General features: G+C 41.7%; 1 protein-coding gene across 47 annotated transcripts in view; it reads left to right on the top strand.

Moving 5' to 3' along the window:
• The window catches only part of LOC110006665 (uncharacterized), an 82,176-nt gene that overhangs the window by 51,064 nt on the left and 13,735 nt on the right, over nucleotides 1-17,377 (top strand). For 43 of the 47 annotated variants that reach the window (XR_016048135.1, XR_016048137.1, XR_016048139.1 and 40 more), the window contains one exon: nucleotides 12,614-12,778. The exons of 2 other annotated variants lie outside the window; for them this stretch is intronic. Coding sequence is in view for 19 of the 45 variants with exons in the window: in XM_088856352.1 (XP_088712478.1) it covers nucleotides 12,668-12,778 (111 nt within the window). In the remaining 26 variants the exon portion in view is untranslated. Of the gene's footprint in view, nucleotides 1-3,025; nucleotides 3,045-3,194; nucleotides 3,255-3,800; nucleotides 4,001-4,173; nucleotides 4,370-12,613; nucleotides 12,779-17,377 lie in introns of those variants that run through there. 2 more of the 47 variants (XM_088856421.1, XM_088856306.1) reach the window with 2 other exon arrangements.

Genomic DNA, 17,377 nt, shown 5'->3' on the forward strand with positions numbered 1-17,377 from the left:
CTTTTTGTAATTCTTTTCGGGCATGCAATGAGAAATGGAGCATCAACATGTGAACTTGTGCAAATATAGGGCTCGCTGGTATTAAGAGGATAAGTTATTTTCTGTGATGGGAGATGCAACCTTTATTCTTCATCATTTGTTATCCAAATCAGATGTAATTGTCATTCAGAATTGGGTTGGTTTGGAAACATAAGGGTGGTATCTATCAATTTCAGAGTAGTATTTGTTATGTTTCTAGACTGGCAACATATCTGTGAACTTTCAGGGATTGTACCTTTTATAATTGACAAGCCTCTGCCATTTAGTGGTTTTTTATTTTTTTTATTTTTTTGTTAATAAAGATACTTGACTATAAGGAATGTTTCTTCATGGACAAAAAACGACTACCACCTATTGTTTCATATAGCTGTGACTTATTCCTAGATGCATCCGATTCCGAGTTAGCCAACTCATCTGCCATTGTATTTACCTTCTGAAAAATATATTTATCAAATTATTGAGAACTGGTCTTGGTTTTCTTACTTCTTTTTAGTTCTTTTAAAACTATTGATAGCTTTCCAAATTTTCTAGATCACAGTGGCAGTATCGAACTTTATGAAACTGATGGATCATCTGCAGTTATTCCTATCTTATCATGCGGTTCAGAATACACATCACTATTTTAATTTTAATTTTAATTTTTTTATATAAATCTGATTAATGTGAAATTTTGGGTGTATATACCTAACAGTATTGCGCACCATATAAAAATATAAAAAAATTATTTTCAATAATTTAAAATGACCATACTACCCCCATCATTTTCAAGGGTATTTCGGTCATTTTATATTTTGGAATATATTTTTTATTTGTGCGCCCTAATTTTTAGTATACATGTCTAAAATTTCATTATGATCCGATTTATAAAAGATAATTAAAATTAAAACAGTGATATACATTTTGTACCATATGATGAAGATCTGATGGCTCCCATTCCACCTATATTACTATTCATTATATCTTGCCAGCTATTGTTAGCTTTCTCCTATCTCTATATATATATATATATATACACCTATGGGCGAAAATGAATAGTATTTTTGCCCCTAAGGTCGGTGCCTCCGGATTTTTTCGGAGGATTAAGGACCGCTACGGAGCTAGCTATTCCGTGGCTGTACCCCCGTCACGAGCATAGCATGTCCATGGCAGTAAAAAAAAACACAAAGCCACAACGGACCACGCGTCGTTCGTTGCAGCTCCTTTCAATAAATCGCCATCGACATAGCATGTCAGTGTGGGGTGAAACACTGTTCAAAATCGATTATAAGCATTTTTAATATGTATATATATATATATATATATATATGCATACATATATAAATAATATATATAGGGCCTCAACCTATAGAAACCATTCCCTTTAAAAATAAAAGTATGAACACGAGAGAGACATAAGCGAGGCATGAAGTCCAAATAGTACATTTTGTATTACTAATAACATGAGAAAATGGTACTTGAGCATTTCTCATTGTCTACTTTGAAATCCTCCTTTTTTTAAGGTTGTGTATGGTAAGGTTGGGGAATGCTGCAGGTTGGGTGGGAGGAAAGGCTCGGTTGTGGCTGGGGAGCTTTTGAAACGCTTGCAATGGCCTTGTAAATCTTTCGATAAAAAGTGAATGACAAAAACCCACCCAATTATTAATTGTCTGTTATTCATCAAAACTCTCATATACATATTTTGATACAACCAAATGTGTTGGTCAATCTTTATTTCTAGCTACTGTAAACAAGCATATATGTTATAAAATTGGTAACAAATATCCACCAATTTGTATCTATGTATACTTGGAGATCTGGCAGCTTTGGCAAAACTTAAGGTCATTTAGTTCTCTTTTCCAACCTGAGCTTGTTTTTCAATAATGCTTTTTGTATTTTATGATTATAGTTTTACCTTTGGCCGTTAGGATGGTGTTATAACTTATTGGTAAGAAAATATACATTGTGTATAATCTTGTCTTCTATTGTTTTGTGTAACCAGTTAACTATAGCGGAGCTAGACTTGGATATGTGGGTCCTGTAGGAGATACAAATTATGCTATTAGAATAATATTTTGTTGTTGGTTGCAGCATTGGTTGTGTATTTTTTTTTTTGAAGTTGTATTGAAAAGAAAAAAAGATAGTACAAAATAGGACCACCTGGGGGGTTTTGTACATCAAAAATGGCTGCCCTTGGGGGACAGAGCTATATACAAAATCCCTAGAGACGGTAATTAAAGGAAGGAGAAAGAGGGGAAGGGAGCGGGAACCCTTAGAAGGGACTCTGACTGAGTATGCAAAAAATGCTTAGCCTATGGCTTGTGGTGTGCCCTCTTTAGCAGAAGTTTGCTTCTATGTTACTCTCGCAGTATATTTGTCTCCAAGTAATCATAAGTTTATAAGTCCTCTTCTTACATGGGATAAATGTGGAGCAGGGGCCATTGGCAGTTAGCCGAACCAGAGGCCCATGAAATAACATTGTGGGAGTCCCTTGCTATGGTGAGAGCTTGGCCCCAAGAGTTGTCAAATAGTTTGAGGCCCCCAAGAAATATGATCTAGCATCTGCTGATTGGAAATTGGAGTGACCTATGGACTTCGAGAAAGAGGTCAAAGTGGAGCCTTTGTGGTCTCTAAAAAGACCTATACTTGATGGCCTTGGGTTGCCTATGGAACAACCATCAAGGTTGAGCTTTACGCGACCCAACTCTGGAGGAAGCCACAAGGAGGCTCGTGAGTTACTCGTGTGGTGGTAAGAAAAGGAGATTGTACCAGTGTAGGTGGGAGATAGAAATTCTTTTAATCATCTTCAGGTTATATTGGTGTAGATACAAATTCTCCTCTGGTAAGTTCAATTCCTTAGTGGGATGTTTATTTCATACTCTTATTATAATTGAAACATAGAGGGTGATTTAGTGCGTGCTTTTGATCTGGTTGCATTTTCTGGATGGAATAGCACTTTGATTTGATGTGCATGCGTGGTGTTTCAGAATGCTAGATTCCTTGGATTGGATCCATCGGTCTCTAATCGAGTTAAGAACCGGACATGGGTATTGTCTTTTTTGTATTGTATTTTGTGAATTGCAGATTTTTAGGTAGATTGGGCATAGGCTCAAACTATTTGAAATGCTTAGGTTTTAGGTTATTCACTAAATTCCTTTTGTGCCTTTTCTTCCTTTTAGGCTGTGAAGTCCGATCACATAATTGATGTCATTCAGCAATTAAGTTTACTGCTCACTAAGGTACAACTTCATGTTGAAATCCATTGGCTTTTGAAAATCATATTCCTCTGCGTAGATGCAGGAGGGATGGAAAGAAAAATTAATCTCTTGTTGCTACGTTGCTAGTATAACTGCCTTAGTTTTTCATCTCTATAATGTCAAATGATGCTGCAAATATAGTAAAAATCAGGGCATGGTATCTGCCATCATGACAATTCTATGCCTTATGGCTTATTTCTCAAAATTTCTGCATATTATAATGGGAAGGTTATTTGGAGAAGTTGTTTAGCTATTTTTTCTTTCTTTTTTGCCAACCGAGTGCTTTTTTAGGGGGTTCCATGCACCATTTTTTGAGATAGCAGCCATCAAAACTCTTGGACACCTAATCCATCTTCGCCACTTTGATCCTTCATGGTCTTGGCATGCGAAATCCACTTGATGGCTGCACTCTCTGGGTCTAACTTGCAAAAGTTTTCTGGTCAACTATATGTATGCCTTGAAAATAGATACTAGCGAGAAGTCAAATTTCAAGAATCTCCCTTGTGCTGACAGATGCACTTTGTCTAGGTGAAATAATTGACCTCATCACTTCCCTTGGTAAAAGTTCTACCCATAAACTTGCCATAGCTCCAGAATTGGTGCCCTCGCAATGGCACTGATTCCCCTTTTCTTGATGGAACATATGGCAAGGGATTGACTTCTACACTCTGACTGTAACATATGGCAAGGGATTGACGAAACATATGGCAAGGGAATACTTACATTTGGTGAGCCGCTTAAGCATTAGATGACTTGTATATTTTGAGGGAGATTAATTCATCTTATATTGGCTCCTAAATTCTATGGGAATATTAATCCTTGTATAAGATAGTAGATACTTGTGAAGAAAAGTGATATTTTCTTGGACACATGTTGAGTATTCTTCATTTCTTCTTGCCAGGGCATCATAAATAATTTTGTGTGGACTCCTGAAGTGGCAGTCCAATTCATCCCATGATGGATTCTGCTTTATCTAAGTTAAAGCTTTTGTGGTCCTCTGATTTTCACAGTTGCATTTCTATATGCATACGGATGTTCCAACGGGTGCCATGGTTATGTGGCCACAACAGTCTGTATTTGCAGGCTGGTGGCCTTACGTAAGCTTCCAAAATAATCATCAATATTTATGTTGACTGTGAATTGCTAAAAGTCCAGTTCCTCTCTATCAATGCAGAATTGGATTCATATACTATGTGTTTCTTCTGATGTTCTTGTTGTGGATCTACAACTACCTATATACTTGAATCGTTTTTTGGATGGATCATGGTTTCATCATCAGTAGTGCACGACGAATATGTGATTAGTAAATTTATGGATTAATTAAATTCGCACAATTCTTCATGAGTAGTTAATCTAAACTCTTAAGTTTTATATATATTTATTTGGAGTGTAACTCAGTCTCCTTTTAAGATGGATTGCCCATGTTCATAATGCACAACTGTGGACCAAAGGAATAATGATGAACTCATGCGTGTTTGTTTGGTTGTTCATGTCCCCTCAATGATATATGATGTGTCACCTTTTGCAGCTTTATGTGCATGATAAAAAATTTAATGAGCCTATATTCTTCTGCAATAACAAATCAGGTCTTGTTGAGCCAAAAAGAAAAAGACACACAACAGTTAGAATATCTGTTTCAATGTAATTCCATTAAAATGTTTATATGTTTTGACAGTTCCTTATGTTACAACCTTTGATATTATCTACTGTTTGATATGTCATATACCTAATCATAATCATGAGTTAAATAGTCATTGAAAAAGGAATAATGATGAACTCATGTGTGTCTGTTTGGTTGTTCATGTCCCCTCAATGATTTATGATGTGTCACCTTTTGCAGCTTTATGTGCATGATGAAAAATTTAATCCGCCTATATTCTTTTGCAATAACGTATCAGGCCTTGTTTTTTTCTCTTTCCCATCCGAAGTCAGCTGTAATTGTGCCCTACAAGGACACCATTCTCAGTTCAATGGGGCATCTCTTGCCCTTTCTGCCTGGAATTAGAACCGGGGAGTCGTTCTGCAAACAATTTGGTTCTAGGCCACAAACATCCCCATGCAGATGTTGCAGATCGGCACCTTCAAAAAAATTGGGGACTCTTGCGGAGCATTTAGCTTGGTCTACTAGTGGTCCTCAGGCACCCTTCCTCTTTGATCAATCCAACTTCTCATGGAATCGTTGGCCCTTTCCCTCATCCCGCCCTCCACTTGGTTGAAGCCGATGGCCTCTTCTTCCACATTCCCCTGGCTTGGTCCTCCACCTCTCCTCCATCGTCTCGCCATTTTAAAGACCCACGATCCTCTTCTGTTTGGATCACGTTCCTTGGTACACGAGAATGGATGGACCAAGGTCTCGCATAGAGGGCAGTCGAGAAATGACCATCAGCGTCCAAGTTTCGATCAAGCGGCTCACAGAGTTGGCACTAAGCAAACTGGTACCCCAAGAGCTTCACTACCTCTCAAGCTTCCTATCATTAAGGCCGATGGGACGATAGGTGGCTTCATAAACCCCATTTCTCAAGGCAAGTCATCCCTGTGCTTAGAGTAGGTGGCTCTATCTCCCCATCTGGAAAAACCACGTGGCCCTTTCTCGATTGTCCCCCCATCGATCCTCCCCTAGTGTGCATCTCAACGATCTCTTGATCGCAGTTTCCTCTTTTCAAGAGATGCCACATAGCTCTTCGTCCCTTGTCCTTCGTCTAACCCTCCTTGTGAGCGTGTGATCGCCTCTTCTCTTTCCAATCCCGTGACACTGGGTGTCCGCCCTTCAGGTCTCCCTCCGGTCTTAGGAAAGTAGCAAGCAACTGTCCGGCACACATCCCCTTCCCTCTTTCCACTTGCTGACCTACTGTTTCCTCAGTTACCTTTCCTCAGCCCCTCCTCTACACAGATGGTGGTCACATGCCCTCTCTTGTCGTGCCCCTTTCCCCCATTTTCGCCCATCCAATCATGTTGGTGCGAGTGTTCACATGCAACCCCTTCCTCCTGCACCCCCGCTCGGTATGCCCTCCCCTAGCCTCATTATTCCACCTCACCATTTTCCTCCTAATTCATCTCCTCCTCTTCTTTCTTCCCATCTCGTAACCGTGGCGACACTATTGCCTCGTCTAATCAAGCGTTGATGTCGAGCCCTACCCAGCTTCTTCACCAGATGGTTTCATGCACAAACCCTCTGTCAAGCCCATCCTTAGCCATCTATTCCACCCCTCAGGAGGTATTACTGAAAGCACGAAAGAAAATGAAGGAAAATTGGGCAATCTTCTGGCATCACCTCCCCCAGGAGGTATTACCGACGGCACTGAGCACGAGACTCAGATACCCTAGGGGATTCACAAGACACTATGTTGGTGGGTCAAGCCCGACCAGAATGCGCCTCAGAAGAGCCTCTTAAGAGTGACTTTAAAATAAAAGTAGAGTGAGGAGGGGTGAAGAAAGAATAAGAGGAGAAAGCAAAGGCACTCCGGGGCCAGTCAAATGTGATAGGCCTCACGGGAAAGATTTAACCAAAAGCACAGCCCCTTCTAAGGAGTGAGACGAGATAAGAAGAGAAGAAGAGGAAAAGCAAAAGGGGAAGGCAAGATAATTGAATAACCTCACTGCGTCACCTTCCCACATTCTAAAATTGTGTGTGCCATATGTCGAAACGTGGGTCTCGATGAAATGAACCACATTCTAAAATTTGGTCTCGATTGGGTTCAAGATGAAGAGGTTATGCCACTTGAAAGAAATCCCATTTTTGAAAAACACAATTTACATTAATGGAAACTGGTTCTTTAAGCCTCTCATGAATAGTGTAAGGCCTACCTATTTTGGGAAAGTCGGCCTTCAGTAGGTCTGAAAGAGCCGAAACTTGATATTCTAAGGTTTTTTAGCCTTATGAGTTCAAATGTCGTTGTCTGACAACCACCTGAGGCCTCAACAATATAGCTCCAATTATGCAGTATTTTGGGCATGTAAGAGAGCAACATTGCAAATGAAATATCGTTCTGATCTGCTTTATCGTTGTCGAATCGAGACAAAACTTAGTGGGCATGTATGTGACATCTAATGCTACCTTCTCATACTCTTTGAGGTCGAGATGGCACCTTTTCGAATTCTTCCAAAATTAGGCTTATTTGATCAGGGGCTCTCATAGTCAGTCCCTAGGCGTTTTTGGTACCTGCGGGTCTAGGTTGCTACTGGCTCGTCCTATATTCATATCGGGGATGCAAGTGTGTCAAAAATTCCCTACAACAGGGTTCGTATGGGAGTGCTATCCCTCCTCACCCGTGCCTAGGCCCTCCTCGACCACCGCCTTCCTCCACCTAAGCCCTGCCCCTACTCGACCACCGCCTTCTTTCGCCCAACCCTCTTTCTCTCTAGCCGCTCCCCTCCCCCCTCCCCCCTTTACCATAGCTACTCTCACCTCATCCATAATAGAGCTCCCTCACCCCTTTCGTCGTTCCAATTGGGGGGCCACATTCTTCCTATATTGTGAAGGCCTTGAGGTCCTCTTTGGTGGGTTGATTCACCCTCCCCCCTCACTCCCCCACAACATCAATGGTTAGAGAAATGGAATAAGGAAGTTTGGGTCGTCTCAGTCCTTACCTGCCTTGAGAATTTCTTTTCTCTTTCCCATATGAAGTCAGCCGTAATAGTGCTCTGCAGAGACACCATTCTCGGTTCAATGGGGCATCTCTCGCCCTTTCTGCTTGGAGAGAGAACTTGGGAGCAATTTTTCTGCAAACAATTTGGCTCCAGGCAGCCAACATTCCCATGCAGGCGCTACACATTGACACTTTCAAAAAAATTGGGGACTCTTGCTGCGTGTTTAGCTCGATCCATTGGCGGTCCTCGGGCACCCTTCTTTTTGGATCAATCCAACTTCTTGTGGAATCGTTGGCCCCTTCCCTCATCCCACCCTTTATTTGGCTGAAGTTAATGGCCTATTCTTCCACATTCCCCTGGCCTGGGTCCTTCGCCTCTCCCCCATCGTCCCACCATCTTAGAGACCACGATCCTCCTCTGTTTGGATCATGTTCCTCAGTACACCAGGATGAATGGACCAAGGTCTCACATAGAGGGTAGTTAAGAAATCACCATCAGCGTCCAAGTTTCGATCGTGTGGCAAACTTTGCCCTAGGAGTATCACCACCTCTCGAGCTTCCCATGATTAAGGCCGATGGAACGACAGGTGCCTCCACAAACCGCATTTCCCTAGGCAATTCATCCCTGGCCTTAGAGCAGGCGGCTCTACCTCCCCATCTAGAACAGTCACGTGGCTCCTTCTCGATCGTCCCCCATTGATTCTCTCTTGGATGCATCTCCGCGATCTCTTGATCGCAGTTTCCTATTTTCAGGGGCTGCCACATGGCTCCTTATCCCTTGTCCTTCGTTGCACCCCTCTTGGTGAGCATGTGATCGCTGCTTCCCTTCCCAATCACGTGATACCAAGTGTCCTCACTCCGGGTCTCCCTCTGGTCTTAGGGAAGTAGGACGCAACTCTCCCTCCCACCTCCATTTCCCTCTTTCCACTTGTTGACCATGTTGTTTCCTCAGTTACCTTTTCTCAACCCCTCCTTAACATGGAAGGTGTACATGTGCCCTCTCCTCTCATTCCCTATTCCCCCCCTTTTCACCCATCCAATCGTGTTCACATGCAGAATGCTCCTTTATCTCGTTCTGCCCAAGCTCTTGTACCCTCTATACCCTTGCTCTCTTTCCCCTCTCTCTCTCCACCCTTTCTCTACGCAATCCTAGACTTGCAACCCCTTCCTCCTACACCACCTCTTTGTATGCCCTCCCCTAACCTCATTAGTCCACCTCCCCATTTTCCTCCTAATTCATCTCCTCCTCTTCTCTCCCCCCATGTCCCAACCTTGTTGCCACCATTGCCTCACCTAATTAAGCTTTGATGTCGAGGCCTACCCAGCTTGTTCACCAGATGCCTTCATGCACAAGCCCTCATTCTAGCCCATCCTTAGCTATCTATTCCACCCTCCCTTTTTTCTACGTGATGTGTAGGAGGTGATTTTAATATCACCCGATGGTCTCATAACAGTCTTTTAGACATCTTGTTGGAAGGAGCGGAGTTCAGTTGGTCTAGTCATTCGGCTTATCGAAGCCTCTCAAATTTAGATAGATTTCTAACCCCTCTCAAGTGAGATCATGAGTTCCCTAGCACCCACTCTCTGGTGCTTCCTAAGTCCGCTTCAAATCATAGACCTATTCTGCTAAATACCCTATCCCTTCCTAGAGGGCCTAAGCCTTTTCGCTTTGAGCTATCTTGGCTTTAAGAGTCCAGTTTCCCCTCTCCTGTCTGTAACCATTGGGAGTCCTTCTCCCCCCTCGTGAATGGGTGGGCCGGTTTTATCTTGTAGAAAAAGCTTCAAATGCTCAAAGTTTTCCTTAAATCATGGAGTTCACAGCTCCCTGGAAACTTCTGATACCAAAAAGACTCTCTTTTGAGCTCTATTCAAAACTGAGACTCCATTGAAGAACTTAGACCTCCCTCCACTTCAGCTGGATTCTCGATCCATCCACAAACGTGATTACCAGATAGCTAACTGTCGAAGAAGGGAGAACTCTATTGCCCACTTCAAGGTTGGGGGCCAGATTGCTGACCATCCTAATCTCGTTGAGGCAGCGGCTGTCGACTATTTTTCCAAGCTTTTCTCTTCCCCTATTGGTCCTAGGCTAGTAATGGTGGACTTCTCCTTCTCTTCTATTTCTCCCGAATCTGCATCCTCTTTGGAAAGCCCTTTTTAGGAGGACAAAATACTCCAAGCCATTAAAGACCTCAATGGAGACCGGGCCCCCGACCCTGACTGCTTCCCCATAGCCCTCTTCAAAGTCTTTTGGGATAACCTTGGGACTGATATCATGGCTTTCTTTTATGAATTTCACTCTCGAGCTACTATCCATAAGGCGATGAATGACACTTTCATTGCCAAGATCCCCAAGGTCTGGCGTCCCGCCTTAAACGTGTCCTTGGTCAGGTGATCTTATCATCCCAAGGGACCTTTGTGAAGGAACGTCAGATTCTCGATGGAGCTCTAATAGCACACGAGTGCATCCATTCCCGCTGTAGTGCAAAAATCCCGGGCTTGATAATCAAAAAACTTATGATGATGAGACTTTGTCCATAATACCATTTGGCTCTCTATGGTGGAGATGAATCCAAGGGTGTATTTCAAAACCCCAATTTTTGGACCTTATTAATGACACATCTAAGGGTTACATTCATGCTTCGAGAGGGCTCTGCCAAGGGGACCCCCTTTCACCTTTCCTATTTGCCATAGTGGCTGAGGTGTTTAGTGCATCACTATCTCGTGTGTATAGCATGGGACGCATTTAGGGTTTCCTAGTGTGTAGGTCGGGTCTCTCTATATTCCACCTCCAATATGTCGATGACACCCTCTTTTTTTGCGATGCATTTTTTTTAAAAGTTAGTTGTTTATTGCTTTTCCTCCAATGCTTCAAGTTGGCTGCAGGCTCTAGGGCGAACCTAGAAAAAACTAAGATGACAAGAATCTGTCTTGACCAAGCCATAGTCAAATGCTTCGCTGACTCCTGGGGAAGTGCTGTAGAGCCAATGGCCTCATCCCATCTTAGTTAGCCTTCCATCTTGCATTGGCCTTCCTCGAATCCACTTATGGAGCTTGGTTATTGACAAAGTCAAGTGGCACTTGTCTTCATAGAAAGGAAGAGTCCTTTCACCAGGCTGATGAGTGACCCTTATCGAGGCCACAATTTCCAGCATTTCCCTTTCTTTATGTCCTTTTTCTTTATAGTCGTAGTCGCTAGACTGGAAAAACTCATGAGGGCTCTAAGGCTGCTCATTGAAGGGGCAAGTGAAGAAAGTCAAGCCCCAAGCACGAGGGCTTATGTATGTGGAAGTGTCTATCAATAGAAAATCTACTAAGGCTATGACAGACACCGAGGCTACACCCAACTTTGTGGCAGATCAAGAGGCACGCCGGCTGAACCTCAGTGAAGGTACTGGATGGTCTCTCAATAAAACCAAATACTTGCGGGCGTCGTTTAGCCTCCTCTCAAGGGAAGGGAGGCCTGAACTTGCCACGCTTCCTCCCTCACTTGCCCCTGACAACGAAGCGAGAATTGAATCAATTACTCGTTTCAGTCAGCTTGCTCTCAAACTAGTCATACTCGAACCGACCTCATAGACACGATGAAACTCGATTCCTTGTTCGCCTCCTCCCCACCTGCTTTACTACTCCCTTGCTAGTTTCTTTTGTCTGACCCGTAACCCTTCCTCTTCGGTGGCAAAAAGCATTACTGGTCCACCTAATGCGAGATCTTGGAACCCAAATTTTAGGAGACCCTTAGTTGACCACAAGCTTCACCAGTTTTTTAATCTCTAGGTCTTGCCCGATTTGATATTTTTTCTCCCACGTGCAATGACAAAATTGTCTGATCCCCCTCTCCAACAGGTTCATTCACTGTTGCTTCATTTTACTGAAGCTTATACTCCCCGCCTTCTCTTCCCCTCTCGGCTTTTCCCTCTATAGCCACCAAGGTTTGGTGCTCCTTTTTGCCCTCAAAATCCAGCTTTTTACTTGGATAGCACTCCATCAAAGGGCTTTGACACTCGATCAACTAAGGCAAGGGGGTATCGCTTTTCCTAACAGATGCACCATGTGCCTCAAAGCTAAAGAAACCAATCAACATCTATTTCTAAATTGCGAGGTTGCCTTAGCCCTTTGGACCGACCTTCTTCTTTTATTCAAGTGGCTATGGGTCATTCCCCAATCGATCCCTCACCTCTTTTCCTTATGCCTTTGAACTCCTTGGAAAAATTCAAGAATTCTTCTATGGATAGCATCTATCTCAGCCACTCTTTGGCCCACTTGAATTGAGAGGAATAATTGGATCATTAGTGAGGGCGCCACTACCTCAGCTCTTATTGAAAAAAGGAGGTCACTTGTCCCATTCTGGGCCCTAAACCTCGCAAGCTTCTCCATCTTCTCCTTTTCGGATCTTCACCAAAATTGGCAAGCGTTGCTGCACCTAAGTACCCAGAGAGAGAGAGAGAGAGATTCATAGATGATAAGAATTGCATCTCAAGACGTTGATATTTTTGTTGACTTGGGATTTGATTTCTGCCCATAATATGATGGCAAACTGCTAATAGAACATTTATGAGTATGAAACTTTGGGATTAGTCATTATTTTGAACAGGGACCACAAAAGTATAAATAGCCATTGAATATGTAAAATGGGACTTTATGTACTGTTTGTTTGCCTTTTGCTAGCTGCATTATAGATATTTGTTGTTTGTTTTTTTAAATAAGGTGGTTTCTTAGTTATCTCTTTTATTAAATCAATTTAATTTTTTGTAGGTGGTAGAGCTGGGATTTACCCTATTAGCACTTGCTCATGTTTGACACAATGCCATGCGGGATGAAAAGAACAGTAAGTTATGCCAGCAGTGGAGGTCTGGCTGTTCAAGCATTTCAAGCATATTTTCAGCTTTGCTACAGGAGGCTTGGTTGCTTGCTGTACAGGTACTATTTAATATTGTTATTCTATGTTGTTGATCCCCTTAGGCTGGAGGAATATCTAAATAACTGATTAAAGCTCAGTTCGTGAAATTGCGAAATTCTCTGTGTATTGCAGTCTCTGGTGGTATTTGCCATTATAAGTAATCTTGTAACCATTTATCACCATTTCCTCTTATTCTTTCCATCCTATTATGTATGTGATTACAGCACCTATTCATTATACATTCTTTCATATCCCAGTAATAGAACCAAAATATATTTTTTTGATAAAATATAATGACTAAAATATCCTTTGAAACTTTAAGAGGTATTTTGGTTTCTTTATCAGAAATATTTGTTTTATATTTTTCGATAGCGCGAGTTTAATAGAGGATTGGACGTTCAAAATTTGGTGTCAAATAGTTTATAGAAAAAAAACTTAAAAATAAAATAGTGCAGAGACGTGAGGTATGTAAGGTTAGATAAGGGGAAGTATATAAGTTTTATGTTGTAGGGGAAGCATAGAAAGCTTGCCCCTAACATAAACCTATGTTCATATGACACATGTATGGCATTAGTAGTTATTTGGTAGGTAGCATGTAAATGTAAGAGATGTAAGAGAGAGAGAGAGAAAGGGAGAGAGTGTGTGTATATTACAATCTGATTGTTTGCTTTGCCCTTGAAACGATTCTTTGTGGTAAATAGGTTGAGTTAAACCTGACTCGACGAGGTCTAAGGGTCGACTTGGACCTGGGACCTGGTCAACAAGAGTCGGATTATCAACTTTTTGTAAATCCAAAATGGAAGACCACACCATAACTACCACTGGGATTATGTCTTGTTTTAGTGAGTCTTGCTCTCCATTTCCTCTTCTTCTAGCAAATGTATAGAGGACTTTCCTAAATTCCAACCAAATCACTTCGCTTCATCTCTCCCTCTCACTCGTTAATTCCTTCCAAATCACCGCGCTTCTCTCCCGCCCCTTATCTCTCTTCTCTTTCTCTCTCTCTGAGCACAACTCCTCAAAATTGAAACAAGGTAGAAGCTCACTCCCTCCTACATGGGCTCCACTGCACCGCTTTTGAGCCTTTCCATGCAAGCCTGGAGACCCGACAATGCTTTCTCATCCATAAGAAGAACATTTGTTGGCATCATCATAACTTCCACATTACCACCCCCACCCCCACCCCCACCATAGATGCTTTATACCTCGGGGACAGGAAATGTAGAAATGCGGTCCCCACCGCATGAAACAATTTTCTTTTAGATATCATAAAAAATAAATTTTCTTTCAAACAAGTCCAAAATTTTAAACTCTTTTCTTGGCACTCAAGCAGTCAATCTCTCTAAAGCCCTATGTTTCTCTCTGTTGGATTTCTGTGGCCATTAAAGGCCTTATAAGTGCATATAATTGATATCTGATATACTGAAACAAAGAACTCTAGTGGGAGTACGGTCATGAAGGACCAAGATAATATGGTCATGTTAGACCATAATAAGAAAATGCTATTTGCCGATACTCAGACTTGGCTTGACGTGCTAGGCTAGTCGAGTTAGAAATCCCTATTACCTAGGCATGGAACAAAATTGATGAGGGTTTATGGGATATCTCTTGATGAGGTTGGAGTTGCCCAAGAGAGTGAGCCAATGGACTGTGACCCTTGTGTGAGATGGTCTTTAGAGACGAGGGCCAAAACCTCATCATTGATTCATCACATGGCATGTCCCCCAATTCAAAAGTGAGAGGGAAGCCCAATCTAAAAGCACAACAAATTACATAGTTCTCAATCTCCCAAATGGGGAGGGATCGTATCATGATCCCTTTACCTGCAAATGCATATTTCTCATTACGGTCCACTTTGGGAATGGGAAGCTGCTTCCTCAATTCAGAGAATGCGTTCATCAGCCTTTTTGATGAGACATCACGACTGGACATGGTGGCGGCATCATCAACTTCAACAACCAAAGAGTTGTTTGTGAGTTCATGAGGCTTCATCACATTGTGCTGCTGCTTCAAATGGACAGGGGACATAAGTGCAAGCTTTGGTGAGGAGAGATTTATGGCAACAGGAGGAGGAGTCGTCGACATTGGCATGCTCGAAGGTGTCCTTCCAGCTGCTGTATTTCTCTCCATCTGCATTGCATTCCATTGCAATCATAACAATACAAGTAGTTCATAAGCCAACACTTTGTTTGTTATAATAGGCATTACACAAAAACAAATTATTTAGGTGGGTACCAACCAACCTGTTCTAATCCATATCTTATAAATGTCCGGAATGCCTCACTCGCATTGTGTAGCTGCAAAAATATATCAACCTGAAAGACCCAATGTTAAATGTCAATACTCAATAATATCCCTGCCTCCCTGCACACTGAAATTGTCCCCAAACCTCAGTTCTAGTGGAGCAACACCTTGTTTGCACGATAGAGAGCAAGGAGGTATCAATTCTTAAGGTTTGTCCTGTGCAATTTAAACTACCCTTAAGCCCCCTTCCCCCACTCCCGCATGCATAGAGAAGAAACAAAGTTCCATTTCAGAAGACGAAAGCCCTCATTGGAGACATACATTTATTCTTCTTTTTGTTCCTCGTGAATCAGTCACTAAGGCCATGATGCAAGTACGGGTACAACTGTGTGATCCCGTAAAGCTCATACAAGCCAATGGTGCATGTCTGCATGTCACTGATTTTCTTGAAAACCGCAGCAAGCTCTTGCTGTACTCATGTAAAGAACAAAAAGATGCTGGGTAAGGAAGATCGGAGACAAATGACTTTTATTTCCAGTATAAGTTCCAAAGTTGAGATGGCACCTTCAATTGTGCATCTGTCGAATGTGTAGCAGGTGATGGCCCATTGTAAACAGAGTCACCCCACTGTGTTTTGTCAATAGGCCCTGATGGTGTCAGCATTCTAGCAGCTGCAAGAGTCTGTACAAAGAAAAGAAAATCGGCTTAAAGATCCTGAATTCACATCATAATGTTATAGCCTAAGAGGCAAGATATGGATGGTGGCGCCAATGAAGTTTATTAATAGATACAAAATCTTTACCTGGAGATTAAGGTTGATGTGTGCCAGTATAATTGGCTGAGGTTCCAAGTCTATAGGAACCATGGAGAGGTGACCCGTTATTGCCGTTCCCCGAAGCTTAACAAGCTCATGTAGAACAGTCTTAACCATGCGCACTTATGATATCGCAGTGCTACCCAGAAATAACTAACCACTTTGCTAAGCCAAATCTGTGTGTGTGTGAGAGAGAGAGAGAGGACACCCTTGCATGGGAAGCTAAAAGGTGGATATAATTTGAATAAAAAATACCTTCCATGGATATATCTTGCACTTTCATCTTCCAAATGAAAATTTAATTGTTAACTAACTATAAATGCAACTGAAGTTAAATAAACATTTAAGGAAGGTCCGAATGTGTAGACTGTTTAGTAGGCTTTGCAACAAGTAAGTGATTCTCATGCAATATGTTATAAGGGGCATATTTTAGTCCACATAAGATATCTTTACACATGAACCCTAACTTTGCTCTCTCTCTACAGGTTTCATATTTGTCACAATCTTTCAACTCCTTGCTGTTCGCTATCATCACTGCCAAAATAAACAAAGAACAGGAGAAAAGATATATAAGTCATTATAAAGAATTATGTAAACACCAACATTCTAAATAAATGATGGGCTACAAGACTTGGATGCATCCAAGGTTCTGGGCTCATGTAGACACTAAGAATGTGACACGCATGTCTAACACTATAGAAACTATGATACTTTAATCGCTTAAAATCCCACCTCCCCACCCCTCTAATATATCTATGAATGTGTTGTATCTAGAAGGGGCTAAGTTGCGTTTCTGACATGTATATTGGTGTATGGCACTGACACTCGTACCCATATCCTTGTAACACAGGTGATGGAGCTTTCTTACTTCTTAAAAAAAATGGAAGAGCACCTTGATATTTTTCAAGAAACAGAAATACTTGTTGAGGGACAGTAATTTATTTGGAAGAAAGCATAGACCTATATTGGGCATCTTACAAATGGTTTTGTAAAGATCTCATTGCTTAAAATAAGAACTATAGCCGCTTCATGAAACAGAGAAAAGCAACACTCTTGTAGTGATGTTCTTCAGAATCCACAGTTAACATGTTAGTCAAGTGCCATTATTTGAATTATGCAAAACAAGATAGAAAATCTAGGAGTGTAGCAGTGCTAGTATTAGGTATCCTACTCTAACAGGAAATTGTGATTGATGTATTTCAAAAACCATGCAACAACTAGTTTTCAAATCAGGAACTATACTCTCACAGGATATTTAGCTGTTTCAAACCCATCCTAAGAAAGCAGGGCACCTAGTCATTTTCTAAAACTACAAGTGGCAACCAAGAGTTTTTCAATAATATAAAGCCGCAAATTGGAAATTTAAACTCATTTTCACGAAGAAAGAGTAATAAATTACCATGTTTTTACAAGTAAGCTCTGATCAATTGCTTCTGAGAACTCAAATTGGTGGTCTGCATCTACTGCCCAGCTGGTGAACCATGTAATTGCATGGAAACCTTCTTTGGATATCCCCATATTGTATAGAAATCCTACATCTATATCAGAACAATGAAGAAAG

The sequence above is a fragment of the Amborella trichopoda genome, chromosome 2 (genome assembly GCF_054954075.1).
Source record: "Amborella trichopoda isolate Santa Cruz 75 chromosome 2, AtrichopodaSantaCruz75HAP2 v2.0, whole genome shotgun sequence".
In the NCBI taxonomy this organism is placed as follows: Eukaryota; Viridiplantae; Streptophyta; class Magnoliopsida; order Amborellales; family Amborellaceae; genus Amborella; species Amborella trichopoda.